General features: G+C 44.8%; 1 protein-coding gene across 1 annotated transcript in view; it reads left to right on the forward strand.

Moving 5' to 3' along the window:
- Positions 1–18,865, forward strand: part of CAST (calpastatin) — a 56,695-nt gene extending 37,830 nt beyond the window's left edge. Inside the window, exons 11-29 of the mRNA XM_026866899.1 lie at positions 122–217; positions 356–451; positions 1,131–1,229; positions 2,361–2,444; positions 3,404–3,451; positions 5,513–5,617; positions 5,905–6,006; positions 6,655–6,756; positions 7,339–7,422; positions 8,191–8,235; positions 8,403–8,498; positions 9,119–9,217; positions 10,104–10,205; positions 11,704–11,796; positions 12,849–12,902; positions 13,310–13,399; positions 15,860–15,939; positions 17,001–17,067; positions 17,683–18,865. Coding sequence (XP_026722700.1) covers positions 122–217; positions 356–451; positions 1,131–1,229; positions 2,361–2,444; positions 3,404–3,451; positions 5,513–5,617; positions 5,905–6,006; positions 6,655–6,756; positions 7,339–7,422; positions 8,191–8,235; positions 8,403–8,498; positions 9,119–9,217; positions 10,104–10,205; positions 11,704–11,796; positions 12,849–12,902; positions 13,310–13,399; positions 15,860–15,939; positions 17,001–17,058 — 1,533 coding nt within the window. The 3' untranslated portion in view covers positions 17,059–17,067; positions 17,683–18,865. The remainder of the gene's footprint in view (positions 1–121; positions 218–355; positions 452–1,130; positions 1,230–2,360; positions 2,445–3,403; positions 3,452–5,512; positions 5,618–5,904; positions 6,007–6,654; positions 6,757–7,338; positions 7,423–8,190; positions 8,236–8,402; positions 8,499–9,118; positions 9,218–10,103; positions 10,206–11,703; positions 11,797–12,848; positions 12,903–13,309; positions 13,400–15,859; positions 15,940–17,000; positions 17,068–17,682) is intronic.
- The last annotated feature ends 103 nt before the right edge of the window (positions 18,866–18,968 follow it).

Below are 18,968 nucleotides of genomic sequence, written 5' to 3' on the forward strand. Positions count from 1 at the left end.
GACAGTGACATGAGGTCACTGTGTGAGTAAGTGTGGAGCACGCTCAGCTTCTAAACCGAGTTTGGCAGCACTGATATTTGCACTTTAATAATCAGAACCTCGTTTGTGATTTCTTGCTCAGAAGCCGATGACAGATGATGAGCTTGCAGAGGCCCTGTCATCCGAGTTCACCTGTAGTGTTGCTTCCGCTGAAGAGAAGAAGACAAGTCTGACAGAGGTATTGATATTTTTCCTGCCATTGCATGCCTTTATTGCAGCCAAACATTGCCATTTTTATCCTAATATTTCGCATGAAATGACCTTTCCCCTTCTTTTTATTTTTGCAAACTTGCCTGTAATTTCATCTCTCTCCCAGAATCCAAGTAAGGAAGGAGAAATCGTGCAAGCACAGGCGGCAAGTTCAGTCAAGACCTCGGTTCCTCCTAAGGAGAAGAAAACAAAATCACAAGAGGTATACACAGTCATTCTTTCGACTAGTAAACTTCTAATGAAAATTTACAAGCACATGTCGTGTTTTATGTGCGGCAGGTGTTGTAAAGATGCTCATCATCCTCCTTTGCTTTTGTAAAACCTGTTTTTATAGTAGGAAATGTAGGTGTAATAGGAATTGCTGTTGCTTGGACTGCTGTACCGCAGAGATCTGGCCTTAGCGGTCCAGATGATTTTGCTTCTGCATCCTTCTGCGGTTCTTCTGGCTAGAGGCAATAGAGTAGAAACATGTGTTTTCTTAGCTACGTGAGGTGCGTTTAAAACTTGGCTCTGATGTAATTTTCTCACGTTTTACAAACCTTTCTTTTTCCCTCTGCAGAGAGCAAGTGTGACCGTAACACTTTCTGGGTTTGCCATGTCGAAGCAAATGGCAATTGTGTTATGTGATACTGTGCTTTTTTTCACCTGCTTTTTAAATTCTTTTCCCCATCTCCTTAAGAGGAGATACGTCTAGATTAGACTGTGCGAATCTTACTACATAATTTGCCATATCCTGCAGTGTGGTATTTAGGAAATCGGGTAAAGCCAGAAATAACCAGTCTAGTGCTGTCAGTTTGCTTCACAGACAGCATAAAATGCATGTAAGGTAAAGCCTGTGTCAGTTTAAAGAAATCATGAGTTGCATACTTTCTTAAATACAGGAAATTAAAGAGGATGCCGTGGAAGCTCTTCTTGATACTCTTGGTGGACCTGAACCTGAACCTGACGAAGATCCCACCCCTGTTGTGGAGGTGTCAGAGGTATCCTCTCACTCCTTTTTTCCTCAGATTCTGGACTCTGCTGTGGAATCCTGAGTTCTCTTTGTTCGATACTGCACCAGTGGGTTCATATCAAAGGCCTGAGGAATGTCTGAGTCTTACGTGATTAAGAAAATTAGAAAATGAAGAAATCCCAAGTGGGTACAGGTGGATGAGGATATAGTGAGATGGTCTGGAGAGCAGTGAGCATTTCATTTGGCGGTCCAGGTGCACACACACATACACCTCGCCATATGTTAGCTGTGGTTGCTCTGTTTTTTCTCCCAGGCACTGGACGCATGCAAGCTTCCATTTTGCACGTATTTGCTGCTTGATTTTGAGTTAACATTTTGAAGTTTTGGTGCCTGTGCTCCCTTTCCCATCAAACCCCATTATCTTTCTAATTTGGGTCTCGCCTTTTGCTGTGTCTTCCAAGACTTGTGTTTGTTTTTTTTTTCACAGGTACATTTGAACAGTAGCCCTGTGTTTGCATGTTAAACTTTTACTTTTTAGTCTGGTTTTGCAAACTCTCCCTATAACCCTACTAATACCAGTTATATTCCCCTTACAGCCCAGAGCAAACAAATGTCAGGGAAATAGCAGAAAATTTTTTGTTGCTGAGAGAAGATGTTGGAGCTCAATGTTGACAAAGCCCAGCATGTTGTGTTGCAGCTTTGGTCACTCTGGGCCTTGAGATAACTGAGTGGGTGCACTGCTTCATGAAGGAGGTCGAGAATGATGCGAGCCATGTTTCAGTATCAGTGATGAGAAAAGATACAGAATTAATAGCTGATAGACTCAGAGTGATGACATCCAAGGAAACCTGAGGATTTTGTACACCCCTAAAAAGTACCTGCCACAAAGTTGTGGCTCTGAACAATGTCTGCAGTTTCCTAGAATTTAAAATAAGAATTAAGCCATATTCACATCTGGTGTTGATTCTTAAACCGTGATGATTTTACCACAGACATTTGATAGGAATAAATTGAGGAGTTTTAATATCTTGATACATGAGTCGTTTTGTCTAACGATAGTACTTCTTCAAACAGTAGGCTGAAGAACCTTGATAGTGAAGTCAAGCATACTTTGAGTTTTTATTTTAATATCTCTAAGGTGCTTTTTTTCTTCTTTAAGGCAAAAGCTAAAGAGAAAAAAGAAGAAAAGTCTGGAGAACGTGATGATACAATACCTCCAGAATACAGGTTAACACCAGAGTTGGTAAGTTTTTCATGTCCCCATTGCTGTGTAAATAGGCCACTGCACCTGACACCTTCTCCTCACAGAGAGGGGAAAAACATGGGGGAACCAAGCAAAATTAGTATTGAATCAACAGCTTTCTGCTGTTGGTGATTTCTGTATCTCTAGCTTCCCTCCCTTCCTTTGTGGGCACAGCTGAGTTTTTCAGGCGTTCTGAGCAAAGATCTGACCTTCCCAGGTCACCACTCCTCCTCCGGCGGTGGTGTTACTCCTTTCTCCCGTTAACCTCGGTGTTGTACAGTCTGTCCCCATACAGAAGTGCTCTTGGGTATCGCTTTGTAGTGTGGCCTTGAAACGCTATTGAAAAATGGTATGAAAGTGACACTCCTGTTTCCAGATTGTCACTTCAGGTGATGGAGATTTATTCAAGGTTAAGCAAAACAACAGTAGAACTGGGTATGTTTTCCATGAAGTTCAGAATTGAAAGTTTCTGTGGTCCTTGTTAGTATAACTGATGTTAGCAAGGTTGCTGTGTAAACTGGCCGGGCTGGAGCTGAATATTAACATTCTGTTTTGAAAGCAACAATTCTATGCCTCTTTTTAGAGATTTCAAGACTGTCTGAGTACAGACCTGGGATTTAACCCCCTGTTTATTCAAGTGCAAAAGTTTGTCTTTTGCACTCAAGGCTCATTTTCCTACTGGATGAAATACCTGCTTGTTCACTATGGAAATCATTCCTGCTGCATATTGAGACAGATAGGAGTGAAAATTTTTGTCCTCTTGAACCTGTGCTGACATGAGATTTGCTTTCTCTTTATCCACTTACTTGGCCATGTACAATTTTTCCCTGTTTAGGGAAATCCCTGTTACGGTGTCACTGATTTCACCTTGTGCATATCACTTATATTATGATGTTGGTGATTTTGGAGTATGGTGCTTCTTAAAGGAAAGATGTCAATAACGTTTACTTTACTTTTAGGATAAAGATGGAAAACCAGTATTGCCAAAGCCTGAAGAAAAGCCTAAGGTTAGAAAACTGACAGTATTGTAGGAGTGTGAACTGATACCCTGTTTTCTCCCTCTCTGTCACCACTTCTCTCTGTGCCATTAAGTAAGTCTGCTGGTCTGCCTGTGTGCTTTGCTTCCTTGTGCAAAACCTGCTGATCTGAATTGTCAGGTGAAAGTTGGCTGTATCGAAATTCACTGCTGGTGAATGAGGAGCTCATAGTGAGGAAAAGGTTTAGAGATCGCTGAGATAGGAGAGAGCTACAGAAGTGATCTGTGACACAAACAAAGGCTGTGTGGGGTGTTCTGCAGAAGTCTGTTGGAGCTGCTGAAGGACAGGGAGAGGCGAGGCAGGAAAATCTGTTCTTTTCTCGACAGTTTCCTCTCATTAGTCATCAAACATAGAGGAACACGACTGGAAAGAAGGAAAAAGCTGCTGTTGACATTTTCCTAATCAGAAAGAACAACTTGGACTTTGCAAAAAGTATCTGTCATGGCCTAGAAAGTGCAGGATAGAACGAAGAGAACAGCAGTGCTCCGCGGGGAACAGGCACTGGTGTTAGGAGACAGGCCTTCCTCTGCCACAGGGAGCATAAGGAGATGGCACACAAAAAACCCCAGACCTCTGGAAGAGGAACATGGTGTGAGTTAAGGGAGGTTGGTTCATAGTTTGACTAAGGTCCAGTACAAACCCCAAAGAGAAGATGAGCTCAGAATCGTGAGGGCTCGTGCCAAAAGAATGAAGCAGTTGGTAGAAGAGTCAGTATTCCTGTGCTCTTCCACCTCTGTCAGTCAGACACAACTGCCACTGAATCCTTGGTCTGTAAGTGAATCGCAGTGCTATCGAAGTCATATGTTGCAGTATTTTTCTCGGCCCTGCTTTCACTATTTATCACTTGAAGGTGATTTTGAGCAAGATGTGTCTGCCAGTATTCCTGTGGTCCCACCAGTAATTTACATCTCTGAAATCAAATCCAGGGGAAAAAAAAAAAAAAAGGAAGTTGCATCAATAGCTGAAAAACCTTCAGTCACTTACAGTTCTTCATTGATCCCTGGTGAATGCAAAGTTGTTCTTCCTTTGTGATTTCCACTAGGGCTTCTGTTCCTTTGGGCAGACACTCTGCAGACCCCTAAGCACACGCACTGGCATTACTTTTGTGAAAAAAAGCTTAAATGCTTTTTTCGATCCAGTGGTTGAAAGAGGAATTCAGACATTATGAAAAGTGGGGCACTCTGTGATGAGGCATTTTATGAAGACTTAGGGGCTGTGATCCACCGAGGAAGGAAAGTGGGAGGGAGAATGGGAGACTCACTCTCCTTCAGAAATGTCATTTTACATCGGATGAGTTTGACCAAATAAGCCCTAACCTGGCAAGTGAATGGTGATCACCGCTAGCAAAGATTTCAACATTTAGGTGTAAGCAGCAGTTTGAAGGGTCCCAGGAGCATTAGTAATAGCCCGCAGAAGTGTATAGACATGGAGTACCATATCCCGTAGTACCAACAGACTGTAACAGGTCACAGAGTAGGAACTAAAACTGCAGTTTATTCACTTTTCCCTAAAACGTGCCCAGTGAAAGCCACAGAGTGTCAGCAGTCAGTGAGTGAACAAGCTAAGGGGACATCTAGGTGACACCGCCCTGCGGGAGCTCTGCTTCTGCTGGAGAAAGTGAAACAAATGGAGAATCATAATCTGACAGTTCTGCTTTCCACTATCGATATGTAATTGAAGTATTACAACAACGTGATGCTGTTATAGTAAATACTACCTAGTAATTATTAGCATTCTTTTTTTTTTCTAATTAAGAGGTTGTGTTTTCCTTTTCAGTAGCCCTGTAAACAGAATGTTCTCTGCATTACACCGAATTTTGATAACAAAGCAACCGAGTCATTCTGAAAAGTGTCTTACTTAATTTTGCGCCCTTCAAAATTCATGCTGATTTGCTGCACGTAAATGTGAAATGTTGTTTTGATGTAGGCTACAAAAGTTTTCCTGCTTTCTGAGTAGCTGAAATACAGTTCTCAAAAAAATAAATCAAAAGCAGGCAGCAAGTCACCTGTACCACGTCTGTCTTTTTTGCAGCCTTTGAGTGAATCTGATCTTGTCGATGAATTTTCGAAAGACTTTGCCCGCCCGGCACAGCCTGCAGTACAGCCCAAACCATCGAAGCCCAGCAGCACATCCAAAGTACGTCTTTCTGGTTCATTGAAGATGCTGACAGTGATAGTTTTGCTAAGACTGGGTAGTGCTACTGTTCTCTCAAGAGAAATATTTCTGTTTTTTCCCGCCCTGTTGCCTTCAGTGGAATGTGCAGTATTGGCACTTGGTCCTTAGCTGAAGGACACCTACCTCTGAATTTAGACTTGTCTTTCTTGTTTTGTACTGTATTTTAAAACTTTAAAAAGCGACTTAACAGGTATGTTTTGGGTTACTGAGCGTATTCAGTAAAGTGCAGTGTCATTGCTCCGTTTCAGAAGCCTTCAGATCCCGTGTCTGCTAAAACTACCCAGGATGAAGTGGTCCCTCGTGTCGCAGCTTGCACCGTGCAGTCGTCAGCTCCTTCAGCTGTGTCCTCAGTGAGTTGTCTTAGCCAGAGCTAAAGCAAGACTCAGTGCTTCATTGTGTAGTGTATTGGCGAGATGCTTATTTCAGTGGTGCGTATTCTCCCTCCGTAGAGGTAAGCCACAAAGGCTGAGTACTTTCCAAAAAAAATCCAGGCAAGCACAAACTGAATGGGGAAGGTCAGTGGCCCTCTCAATAGAGGAAGTCAAACAGACAGTTCTTGTGGTCTGCTTGAGCTCCTGCTGCTCTAAAAGTGAACTCAGTAAGTACTGAAGGGAAAGAAGAAGAGGCAAATTGTCCCACTGAGTGTTTCGGAAGATCGCATTAATGGCAGACGTTCCTGCATCTCTGCTCAGAATATATACACTTCTGTTAAAAAACAAAACGGCCAGCCAAACCCCCTGTGGAACACGTCATCTGTGAGTAAGGCTGTGGAAGGGAGAAGCCTGTTCACAGAGCAACCTCTGTCACAGTTTCCTTATGCCTTGAACTGAGCAGATCCCGAGCGTGTGAAGACAGGAAGAGAAGTGCTACAGTTTTTTAGTTTACTTTTCAGTTTTTTCCTAGAGTACCGTGTGGCTGGCAGTGGTGGGGTATGAAGACGTTTCTTCAGTTGCAGCAGATCTCCAAACAACGACTCGTTTTTTACTGTATCCTCGCAGGTTGGTCACGTGGCAGATGAAGCACTGGAAGCCTTGTCCAGCAGCCTGGGAAAGAGGGAGCCTGATCCAGAGGAAAAGAAGCCTGCTGTGGACAAAGTTAAGGTAGAGAAACAAACAGGCCTGCAAGCCATTGTCTTCAGCCTTACTGAGGCTAGAAACAGTTTAGAAATAACGTTTTCACTTTTTAAGAAAATACAGTTACTTCTGTACCCAGTTGTGTTCTGCTTCGGAAGCGCTAGTAGGATTTCAGCACACCGAGTACATTTTCTTCATAATTTTGCCTGTACAGGAGTTCCCTCAGTGTCTAAAAACTGCATTTGCGTTGTGTCTTACTGCTGAACTAAAGCAGGGATAACACACGCGTCAGAGGTAGCACGCAGTATGCTCCTTTCTCAAAAGGGCACAGATTTATGGTGAATTGTTTAAATCAGGAGTGATACGTAAAACACTGGGTTTTGTCACAGATCTGGTGTCGTGGTTTAAACCCAACAGGCAGCCAAACACCGGGCAGCCACCCACTTGCCCTCCCCTGCCCCAGGGGGAGGTTTTTATCTGTAGCTGGATTGAATTAGGAAGACTAGTTTGAATCAGGAGACTGAAGACTTTGAATGCTTGCTCGTAGACATTTCTGTTGGGATGTAGTTGTTTCTTTTTCTTAATACTATTTTCATTCTGCCTTCACAGGAGAAAACCAAACAGGAACAACGCAAAAAACTGGGTGAAGATGAGGAAACAATTCCGCCCGAGTTCAGACTAACAGGAGCGAAAGTAATTTCTCTCATGTGCTGTCTTAGTCTTGCTTCCCTTTCGTTCCTCAGGATGTGTGGATTAAACAGAGACTCCGTTTCAGTTTGACACGTTGATGTTTGGTTCAGCTGTTTTTATAGTACATAAAAATCGGGGTTTGTGGTTGCTGTGTATTTGACAGCTGTCATCAGGTGACAGATAAACCACAGGCACAGAAGTGGTTTAGCTGCAGGTACCTATGCATGAATAATTTGGGCTGAGATTAGTGCACTGGTGTCTTTCATTAGCTTGTTGCATTTTAGAACTTAACAAATTGTGATTGGTCAAAGTTGTTAAAAAAAACCCAGCGCTTCAAGGTGGTATTTTCAAAGATTTCAAATATTTTCAGATAAAATCAAACGTCTCCACGCAACTTGCTCAGGTCTAGCCAAGATTCGCCCAACTCCAGTGCTGCTGTGAGAAGCTTCAGCTGCTCCAGGCCCTGGTCAGGGCAGCGTCACCAGCCTGGAAATTGGGATTTTCTCTATGAACTGTGCCGTTTCCGTGGAAATTGAAACACAAAGTAGAGAAGCTCAGAACCTCACACTGAATGGCTTTTCAGCCCTCGGTGTTTGTCAGTCACAGGACCTGGGTTTTTTCAGTGACACTTGGAGTGACGTGCTGGAGGTGACGAGTTGGATCCTCGTCTCGGGGAATGCTCTGTCCTCCAGCGGATGCTCTCAGAGTTCCTGTGTTCTGTGGCCGTTTAGGGGCTGCTTCGTTTAATATAAGGGGATTTTTCTTTTGTAGGATAAAGATGGAAAACTCCTAGCAAAACCAGAAGAAAAATCCCAGGTAAAAAAGTGACTATTCAGATAAATGTTTCATTTGTGATTTGCTTACCCAAATGTCAGTAAGGTTTCCCAGTCTTCAGTTTAAAGACGGAGTTAGACTGTGTTACCTGCTGACTTCTTAATAGAGGAAAAGACCTGAAAGATTTTTTCCTTTCTTTTTAATGATAGCCCATGAGTGAAAATGAACTTTTAGAGGGTTTGACAGAAGGATTCTCCTCTTCTCCATCGCAGTCAGCACCATTGCCTACGCCAGCTGTCAAAAAGGTGAGTATATTTGATTTCTGAAAATCTGGTTTATTTTCAAATTATCTCAATAATCTGGATATTTTACTTCTTTCCCTTAATGTTTATGTAAACTTTCTTAAATAAAATGCAGTAACTCAATAAAATTAAGAAACTTAATAAAAAAAGAAGGTTTATGTGAACTTTGCAAAATAAAATCCAGTAACTCAATAAAATTCAGTAGTTAAAATATTTTTTGCAATAATTCAGTAGGAGGGCAGGACTTTAATAATAAGAAAAAAACTAGGTATGTTAATTGTCTTTTTACCAGTTGCTTGCATAAGTAATGCTTTGCAGTTGAGTGTTTTAAAAGTGTTACCTGGGACTCTAGATGGGCTTGGTGCAATCTAAGCTCCTCTGAAGTCACATTAAACCTGCCTCTGACCTAAGCTGGGTTTAACCTGAGGCAGGAGGGTGCACGTGAACAAACTGAGACGCGGGGCGGCTGCAGAGTGCTCCTTAGGGAGGGGCTTCAGTCTGACGTAAGTAGAGCTTCTGAGAATGACCAAGTCCTGGAAATAAGCTGTACAGGCATCACCTGTCAGACGCGTGGAATTTGATGCACGCTTTTCCCTTAGTAACGATGCTGTGTCTTGTTTCAGAAGACCAAGAAGGGTGACAAGCCCGCGGGTTCCTCGGACGTTATCTCTGCTGCTGCAGTTTCTTCAGTGCAGTCGGCAGCTCCTCCAGCGGCTCCCTCGGTAAGGACCCTCCGCAGTCCTGGGCTCGGGCTGGGCTCTCAGGAGTGTCAGCGGGCGGGTGCGTTTCCTCCCTTCCGTCCGTGTGGGGAGTTGCCTGTGCAGGTGGTTTTAATTCTGGGCTTGAGCCTTTGGCCGACCCACACCTTTCTTTTTCCTGCCAAGGTGGTGGGACCATTCAGAATAAAAGCACCGTGGTCACTACCGTAGTGGCGAAGGAGATCGGGTGAACGGGGGTCAGGCAGGCCCTGACCTCCTTTTGGTACCCGGAGGAGGAGCAGGGATGCTGCCTGGCTCACGCCGTCTCCATGTCGATCTGTGCAGGGGGAGCTCCCTCTAGTGTTTCCAGCCTGGTTTGAAAGGCGACTGTAAACCCGCTCCCACCTGGCTTTGAGCTGGTTTTAAGGGCTTTTTTTTTTTTTTTTTTTTTTTTTTTTTTTTTTTTCCGAACCAGTGCTTGGGTAAAACTGGTGTGAGTTAGCAAAAGACCGTACATACTGTGAGAGTAAAAATGTTAATACGTTTTAATTCAGATTGACGCTTCCTTAGCAGCTAATCTGCAGTGATAATGATGCTGGCAAAATGAATGGTAATTACCAAAACCCAAGCTTTTCATAGAACTGTTCTCATTAGATCAGTTAGGCTTATGTGTAACAAAAGAAAGCCATTAAAATATATTCCGTAACCCCCACTTGAAATTGTGTTTTCTAAATATTCTTTTTAATAGCTTTTTCCCCAGCTATTGCACTACATTGTAACTGCAGAGGAAGAGCTGATTGTTCATTGTTTGCTAAAGTTGACAGTTCATTAGTCAGTCTCAAATTATCTCGATGAATTAAATTATTTTTACAGCAAAATTGCTTTCACGAGTGTGTTTATACTTTGTCAGGGGGGAAAGGAGATGGATGAAGCCTTGGATCTCCTGTCCGATTCCTTGGGAGAGAGGGAACCGGACCCTGATGAGAACAAACCAGTTGTGGATAAAGTAAAGGTAACAAAAAACATTCTGGAACATGTGCAGTCTGCGGAAAAAAAAAAAAAACAAACCACAGAAACAAACCAAGAAAAAACCCTCGAAATCTGAGATAAATTACTTTTTCAAGATTATTTTTTCTAAAATGGTGTACTGCAGTACTACTTGCAAGCTCATAGGAGTATATGGCAGGTGATTTTCGAATGTAGGAGTAAGGTTGCTAGGAAAAAACCAGATATTCTGATGTTGTGCTACACGCAGGTTTATCAACCACTCTTCAGTCAGCGGGATTTCTTGTGTGTTTTGTGAAAAATGTTGGATTAGTTACTCTACTTTAGCCACTTCGAGATAACTGTTGAAATATTACAGGAAATTTGCAATTTTATTTCAGTACCTGTTATTGTCATTATTCCATGCTTGTTTCTGCTTGTTTTGCCTTTCTTCATATAGTTGTCTGAAGACCTTTCTGCTCATAAGAAAATTAGACTCATTTCTGCAAAACAGCAGTAGTAATAATAAACTGTAAACTGAAATACCTAAGATAAGGGACATTACTGGAGAAAATAAACCACCATAAGGTGCCCATGAATCAATTTAGGAAGGAGATTTTTAATCTCAGGCCGGGCTCGGTGCGGAGGTTGGTGGCTGCCGCAGGAGCAGGTTTGTGCCGTCTGGGTGCGGGTGTCCCCTGCCACAGCAAGGGAGTGAGGATGTGCGAGGTCTCAGCAACGCCCCCCTGCCTCAGGGCAGCTGTAGGAGCACAACTTCCTTCGTGTGTTGCTCTTCACAAAGGCATGGAAACAGCTTATATTCCAAAAGGAAGACATAAAAAAAAAAAAGGAGATCCGTAAAAGTCAGTGTTAACAAATACAAAAATAGTTTTTAACAATAGGTTAAAACCCTGCTTGTCTCTAAGCCAGCTGTTTTGTTTGGCGTGTTTCTGGTTTGCCAGAACTCAGAGCAGCGTAACTGGGAAAAGACACACTCTGGGAGGAACACTCCCCCCAGTGCAGTTCTCAGGAGCCGTGCTGGGTCAGAGACTGACCCTGGCTGCGAGGGCTGAGGAGACGCGTTCGCTGCTCGGGGCAGCCTGGCTGTGGGGGGCGGGTGCCTGAGTCCTGCTGCAGGCGCTCGGGTCCCTTCACGGGTGGGACGCGGCAGGAACTCCAGGTTTGTGTTAAACCTGGGTGAGACTTGAGGCAGGGGCTCCCAGTCGCACTGTCGAAAACCAGAACTGGAAGTTGACAAAACTTTTTTTTTTGGTGTTGTGATGCTGCCGTGCCTACAGATGCTTAATTTATTAAATGTGTGTACTTATCGAGAGCTAGTAATTTTAAAACTTTCAGGCCTGAAACACACTTCACAGTGAAACAAATCCATGTTTTTTTTTCTGGTAGTTTTAAAATTTTAAATTCATAAAAGGCATCTGTCCCAGATTTAATGAGCGCTCTGACTTACTGTTGGCTAGTATGTCTAACATAAGTGTTAAAGCTGTTAAAAAATTACATGCTTTCAGGAAAAGGCTAAATCTGAACACAGAGACAAACTTGGAGAAAGAGATGATACTATCCCACCTGACTATCAAAAACTTCTGGAGTCAGGGGAACAGGTAAGGAAAAGCTTTGTTAGTTTTGGGGTTTTTTTGCACCACCAGAAAGGGAAGCTGAACAAATAAGCGTTTGTACTGTAGTTCTGTATTAGGGTTAAACATGTAAATATCTTTTATTTAGAGTAGCTTTGTATATCCTTGCATGCATTTAATTCAAAAAACAAACAAATTAATCTGCAGTGATAATGATGTTGGCAAAATGAATGGCAATTACCAAAACCCAAGCTTTTCATAGAACTGTTCCCATTAGGTCAGTTGGGCTTATGTGTAACAAAAGAAAACCATTGAAGTACATTCCATAACCCCTGCTTGAAACTGTGTTTTCCATAGGTCTAAATACTTTTTTATAGCTTTTCCCCAACTGTTGCCCCACATTGTAACTGCAGAGGAAGAGCTGATTGTTCAGCTGCGGTTTTGTTTTTTTGTTTTTTGTTTTTGTTTTTTTTTAATTGGGCATCTTGGACAAATAAGTGAGTTTGAAGCAGCCAGTAGCAGTCAGTGTCCTGGAGATGTAGGAGTATCGATTCCAGTTAACACTGGCCTGGCTCAGTGGTTTGGGAGCTCCAGAAAACCAGGGGAAAAAAACAGGGTGTTTTTTTAACAGCTTGGTTTTATACTGCTTTGAAACAGGAGATGGTTGCACGCTGCGGGCAGTAATCCCTATTGATCACCAGTAGTTCTGTGCCAGGTTTGGGGACAGAGTGTCTGTACAGGCATGACCTTGGTGGTGTGCCTGAACCCTGCAGAACTGCCGTTGGCCGGGGCACGGGACTGCTCTGACCGGGATTTGATCTTCTCTGGGTCAGGAGACTGTTTGTCCATTAGACTACAAGGACAGAAAGATGATATTGCAGACACAGTCAGAGTAGCAAACCCTGAAAGCACATCGTGACCTGGCTTTGCATACCCAGCGTGGGAAAGGAAATAGATCAGTTGAGAATGGTGCAGCTTTGTTGGAAATCTGTAAACTCGTGGTGTCACACGGAAGTACTCGTCTTGAAAAAATAACGTGACCCGTTCAACATGAGGATGTGATCTTTCTTCTTCCCAAGGGTAAACCAGCAGAGCCAGCAGCAAAGGATGATGCGAAACGCAAAGGAGAAAAGGTAACATTTACACCATTTCTGTTTGTTTCACGCTGTGGGCTCGGACTTTTCTTCTGAAGTACTGTTGTCGTAGGCTCAAGGTGTGATGCATCTCAAATCCTCATAAATGCTGCTGGAGGCAGTAGGTGAGAGTGTGGGCAGTAAGACTTCTGTGAAGAGTTAACTCTTCACCATCAATACAGGTTTTATGCACAACGACGCTGCTAACGTTCAGGTCCAGTAGTCAAAGAAACTGTGTTATCTTGGAAACCTCGGATGGACATCCCTGTTCTAACACATGTGTAGAGCTCAGGCTTGTGGGTTTTGCTAGGAAAGGGATAATTAAAGCAGACAGAAATTCCTGAAACGTTAATTTGACTGTGGGAAGTACTGAATATTGTGTGACTTTGGAATTAAAATTATTGCAGCAGCCTACAGATGACTCTGCAGCTATTGATGCCCTATCAGGTGACTTCGACACTTGTGCCAAGGCTCCCGCCACACCACAGCACTCAAAGGTAGGACATTTTCTGCTAATAACCTGCAAAATATTTTTTCACCACTCCATGAAAGCTCCTCAAGTTTTCTTTGTGGTAGCTCAGTTTAGAGCATCTTTGTAAGGCGCTGTCCGGCTGTAGTGAGATTCTTACAGTGGAAGTCTGATGTGTCTTGCTGTGTGTTAAACATTTGGAAGAAGGAAGGTTTGTTGTATTTAGTCTTCTAGAGGGGTAAGACAGGCTTGGAGAAGTAAGTTGAGCAGAGAATTGTGCTAGCAGTTCTTGTACAGATTAGTGTGTCCGAAAAAGGTGGAGTCAGAGAAATCTTTCTTCAGTGATTGCTGCACTGCAGCACTAGTGACAGTTGTAGGCTGGAACGGAGAAACAGCCCAGGAGGGTTTTGCAGAGAGAAATGTGAAGAGCAGAAACGAGTTTTAGATGTGTTATGGAAAACAGTAGAGCTGACGGAGGTGAAGGAGGAATGGACTGGAGGGGTCTTGTAATGAGAAACAGAGCGTTTGTTTGTCATACAAGCTTCTTAAACACAGCTGGCAAACAGCGGCCAGACCTTTCCCAGCGAAGCGTTGCACATGATAGTGTTTGAGAAAGGATGGTTGTGCTGGAAGAGCGTGAAGAAGAGGACTGAGATCTGGAACACACAACAGAATCACCCTCAGCCGTGGTCTCTCCTTGCTCGTCACCTGGCGTTTGTGACCTTGAGCTTGGACAGCAAGAGGAGTCTTGTGTGGCTTTGAGACACCCACCCACCACAGTGCCCTTGGCAGATGAGCCCAGCGAGCTCTGGGGCAGCCGGTGGGGTATCGGTGGGGAAATCGTGGGCTCCTTTTGGTTTCTGCAAGTGCTCACAGAACCAGTTAAGGGTTAGAACCCGTCAGTCCCTCTTGTTTGCCGTTTGCTCTCTTACCCTCTAGTGTGTGCTAAGGGAAAGGAGACTTGCTGTTAACTAAACTCATGTGCAAGGTCGTCAGGGTGATCCCCAGCACAAACCCAAGCTGGGCGAGGAGGGGCTGGAGAGCAGCCCCCAGGAGAAGGACTCGGGGGGTGCAAACTGCCTGCGAGCCAGCACCGTGTGCTGGCAGCCCAGAAAGGCCCCGTGTGCTGGGCTGCACCCAGAGCAGGGGGGGCACAGGGCCGGGGGGGGATTGTCCCCTCTGCTCCGCTCTGGGAGACCCCCCTGCAGGGCTGGGTCCAGCTCTGGGGCACCAACAGCAGAAGGACACGGACCTGCTGGAGCGGGGCCAGAGGAGGCCACGGAGATGCTGGGGGGGCTGGAGCCCCCCTGTGAGGACAGGCTGGGAGAGTTGGGGGGTTCAACTGGAGGAGAGAAGGCTGCGGGGAGACCTTAGAGCGGCCCCCCAGGGCTGAAAGGGGCTGCGGGAAAGAGGGGGGGGACACGACTTGTCATCAGGGGGAGGGATAGGACGAGGGGAACAGTTTAAATTGAAAGAGGGCAGATACAGATTAGCTGTAAGGCAGAAATCCTTCCCTGTGAGGTGCTGAGGCCCTGGCACAGGCTGCCCAGAGCAGCTGTGGCTGCCCCCTCCCTGGAAGGGCTCAAGGCCGGGCTGGACGGGGCTTTGGGCACCCTGGGCTGGGGGAAGGTGGCCCTGCCATGGCAGGGAGGTGGGACTGGGTGGGTTTAATGTCCCTCCCAACCCAAACCAGTCTGTGCCTCTGTGGCTCCGTGCTGTGCCCTGGTCCCCACCTGCAGGCCGGGGCAGTGGTACGTGGTTTGGGAGTGGCAGCTGGTCTTTGCACCATCCAGGTAACGCAGCGGCCATTGTCTCTCGTCTCTGCTGGCTCCTGCCAGCCCGTCCCTGCTGTTCCCTGCTTCCTGCAGGGAGAGCTGAAGAAAGAAAGCTTGAATTTGCAGTCTTTGACCAAACCATATATTAGCATCCCATGGTTGGACATAGCTGTGGAACCGTAACCAGATCCCGAGTGAAATTCTGCATTCCTTAAGCTTCTACTACAACCAAGAGAGCATTGCGAGTTTGTACTTAAAATGTTGATGATGGTAATGGGAGCTTTTATGCTGTTTGTCTCCTGCGGGGCAGAGAAGCAGCAGTTTTGAGAGTGAAGTTCAGACCAGGTGTAGTTATTCCTGAGGGGGAAACAGCTGTTTCCCAGCGGTGCTTCTGAGCACGGCAGTGCTCCCCCAGGGCCTTCCCGTGACACCTAGCCCTCGGCACCTTAACACAGACCGTCGGTGTTCTAAGGGCTGTTACTTGGTTACCAACTTTGGAGCTAAATCTTCTGCTGCAGAGTTATTGCTTTTTCATAAATGCAGAACCTGCCCTTGTGTGCTCCCCGGAACACGGGTCCCCCCAGGATCAAGCTGCAGCCTTTGGGCCTCTCCTGCCTCACAGCCGCGTTTACAGTCGCTGTCACGGCTGACGCCAGCGGAGACACCCGTTCCCTCTTCTGTTTGTAACTGTAATTATGTTTTTTTCTTTGGAGTGTAGGACAAAAGCGGAAAGGAAACCATCACCACTAAACCAACCCCAAAGGATAAAGGAAAACGCAAAAACCCTAAAACGGTATAAACATACATATTCTAATAGATACAGTCAGTCGTGGGTACCACAAACAATAAACAGGAAGGATGGGCAGGAGCATTTGGGGCTCATCCTACACAGATACTCCTCTGGGGAGAATTTTACATCAAAAGGTTGAACTTGATCCAGTTTTGTGAGCATAAACATAGGAGAAAAGCAGAGTCTTCCAAGGGAAATTTGTAATAAACAGAGCTCAAGTACATGAGCGTGGCCCTGCCTGTGTGGCTCAGTGCCTGCTCCAGAGGCGTTCGCTGATCTTGGAGTCACCCTCCATGTGCCTACAGCTGCCACGGGATTCCCCATCATTTCTCTTTTCTTGGCAGTTTTAAACCACAGCATTCTGACGGTGGTGAGAAGGTGCTCCTTCAACCACACACGTCCATTTGTAAGTTATGAACATAATATATTTTTTTAAAAATGAATGAAAACATACATGGTGGGAAAAGGAAGGCAGTTGCTTCTGTACTTTAAAAAGGCAACAAGAAAAAATGCTGCTGTGGCTTTTGCCATCCAGAACTACAGAAAACGGATTTAGGTCAGGGTGAAGTGTTTCCCATCACGTTGTTCTCTCGCAGGTTACGTGCAGGGCGATGCCTGAGTCAGGTGGTAATGTGTTCTGGAAACGTTGGGTTTCACGTTCCAAGCGATGGGATTTTTCTTTATGATGAAATTGCCACAGGCGCCTTTTGCGGAACAGCAAAACTGTCTTACAGTTTTTGATGTAAAAAAGGGGTGTCTAACTCCTCCTCGGAAGGCTGTATTTTTTAATGTTGGAGTTGTGACTGGATCACTGGAATGGGTAAGAGGACGTTGGGAAGTGGGATGTGAAGAGGTCAGCCACAGCCCTCTTTATCCGAAACAAAGTGATGGAAAAATGAAAATATATACACCACAGAAATTATAAATACTGTTTCTAAACTTTGTGTTTCAAGCGTGGATCATGTTCATGTCTGACCTGTGACTTCTGATGTCACTGTTTTATTCCGTGTTTTAGCGGAGTTCAGAGTTTCTTACCATCTCATGCTTCTTTTCTTGCTCCGTAGGCAAAGGGAGAGTCCTCCAGCAAGAAATCTGAGAAGCAGAAAACAGGCTAAACGCTGACGTTGTTGGGTGAGATGTCTCCCTCCCTGTTCTCCGAACTGCCACGAAGACGACTGACGCTCGTGGTTTGAAAGCTAAATTGGGTTGACGTTCTCTTGACTGAGCCAAGACATGGTTAGAGATGCTATTAGGCAAAACTCGAGGAATGTCTTTGAACTTCAGTGTTCCTAGGCAGAAAAGGCCTTTTTTTTTTTTTCTGTACACTTTGTTAATTACTTCATGTAGCCAGATTCTCTTGGGTTGCTGTAACTAAGGATTCCAGGGCCTGACTTACAGCCTCCCTAGTAAGACCTTTCAGCAGATTAATGAAGCCCAGGCAGATCTCAAGCGGTGGTTTTTCAGATGAAAAGGACAGTGAGCGTAGGTCAAACACAAACCCCTTTGTTCTGTGTCTGTGGGCCACCGTCCCCGTGTTCTTTGTGCTGAGATTAATTGGAGATCACACCCTTAACATAAGAGTTAAGTGGCTGGAATCGCTCACGGAGGCAACTACACATGGATGCTTGACCCAGGGGGGTCTGGCAGCTGGCCTCGGACATGGAGCCTTCCTGCATTTCTTTTTTTTTTTTTTCTAAGCTGAAGAAGGTAAAAGCTAACTTTTTTTTTTCTTTTTCTTCCCTGCAGGATCTTGGCACATCATGTAGAACATCTTCTTTCTATTGGTGGATAATTATTCCTGAAGAACAAGAGCTGATACCAAACGCATGTGGTTATTCTGGGTGGTTTTTGTAGAGTGATACTTGCTGGACGTTTTTCCTCTTCCCTTTTTTCCAGTAGTAGGCTAAGGTGTTTGGGTTTTTTTCTCCTAGCCATTCATTTTATTATATTCATGTACTTCCGACTTTTTTCTAATTTTCTTCAGTTTTCAGAGGGAAAGAATGCTTTATATTTGCAAGAAATATATTTCATAACTGAATAGCAATGCCAAAAAAAAAAAAAAAAAATCTGCAGACTTTTGCACATAATCTCCACAGAGTGCCTGTAAATCTCAGAAGAATATGTATGTGCTCGCATTTTTGACATTGCAGTGAATGCATTAAGTGTTCTGGAAGATAATGAGCTTTAGTTCTCTTCAGCTCTCCTCAGCCTGGCTGTGCAGTCTTTCCTCGAGCCAGTTCCTGGGAGGAAGCCACAGATATGCTGTGAGCAGCTAAAGAATGAAAAACTGGGGATGAACTGCTTCGTCAGGCGCATTTAGTAATAGAACAGGTGTTTTGGATGCTGCCTTAACTGTAGTTAAAACAACCAAAATACACCAGATAAGGATTTTACTTTTTTTTAATTTCCAATCGTACCTGTACTGTTACCTCGTAATTTCAGGAGTCTCCTGGACTGAACAAATCCCAATCCTAATGTCACTGTGACACCGTTACCGTCACAGAAGAGGAGGTGAAGGAGCGCAAGCCTTAGCAGGGATGCCCGAGGAGTTCAGGCCCACAGGCGGACTCTTTCCTTATAGTTTGCACTCGAAGTTCCCAGCCCCTGCGCCTGTCCCTGGCGCCGCCAGGAGCAACGTTGCATCCGCCTGCTCTGCCCGGGACAGACCAGGCCTCCCGAGGGCCTCCCTGCCTTTCCCTCCGCCTCTGTAACCCGCAGAACATCCTTTTGCACGTCCTGGCACGGGCCTGGCTTCGCCAGCAGCTTGCAGACGGAGGTCACACCAACGCTTGTACCTGCCTGGAGCGTGTGGCCTTGCAGACAGAGACAGCCCGGAGATTTCAGTTGGGGATATTTAGACTTTTGACTGTACTCCGCAGTCTGTACTGAAAACCTGTGTCACACTAATAAAGTTTTTAAGCATGCACGACGATGTTCCTAACTTATCAGTCACAACAGCTCCAACAGCTGTTGTCAGACAAAGGAAACCCCAGAAATTATTTAAAAGCCCCAAACATATCAGGCATATTAAA

Source organism: Athene cunicularia, assembly GCF_003259725.1.
Source record: "Athene cunicularia isolate RWA chromosome Z unlocalized genomic scaffold, athCun1 chrZ_part5, whole genome shotgun sequence".
NCBI lineage: Eukaryota > Metazoa > Chordata > Aves > Strigiformes > Strigidae > Athene > Athene cunicularia.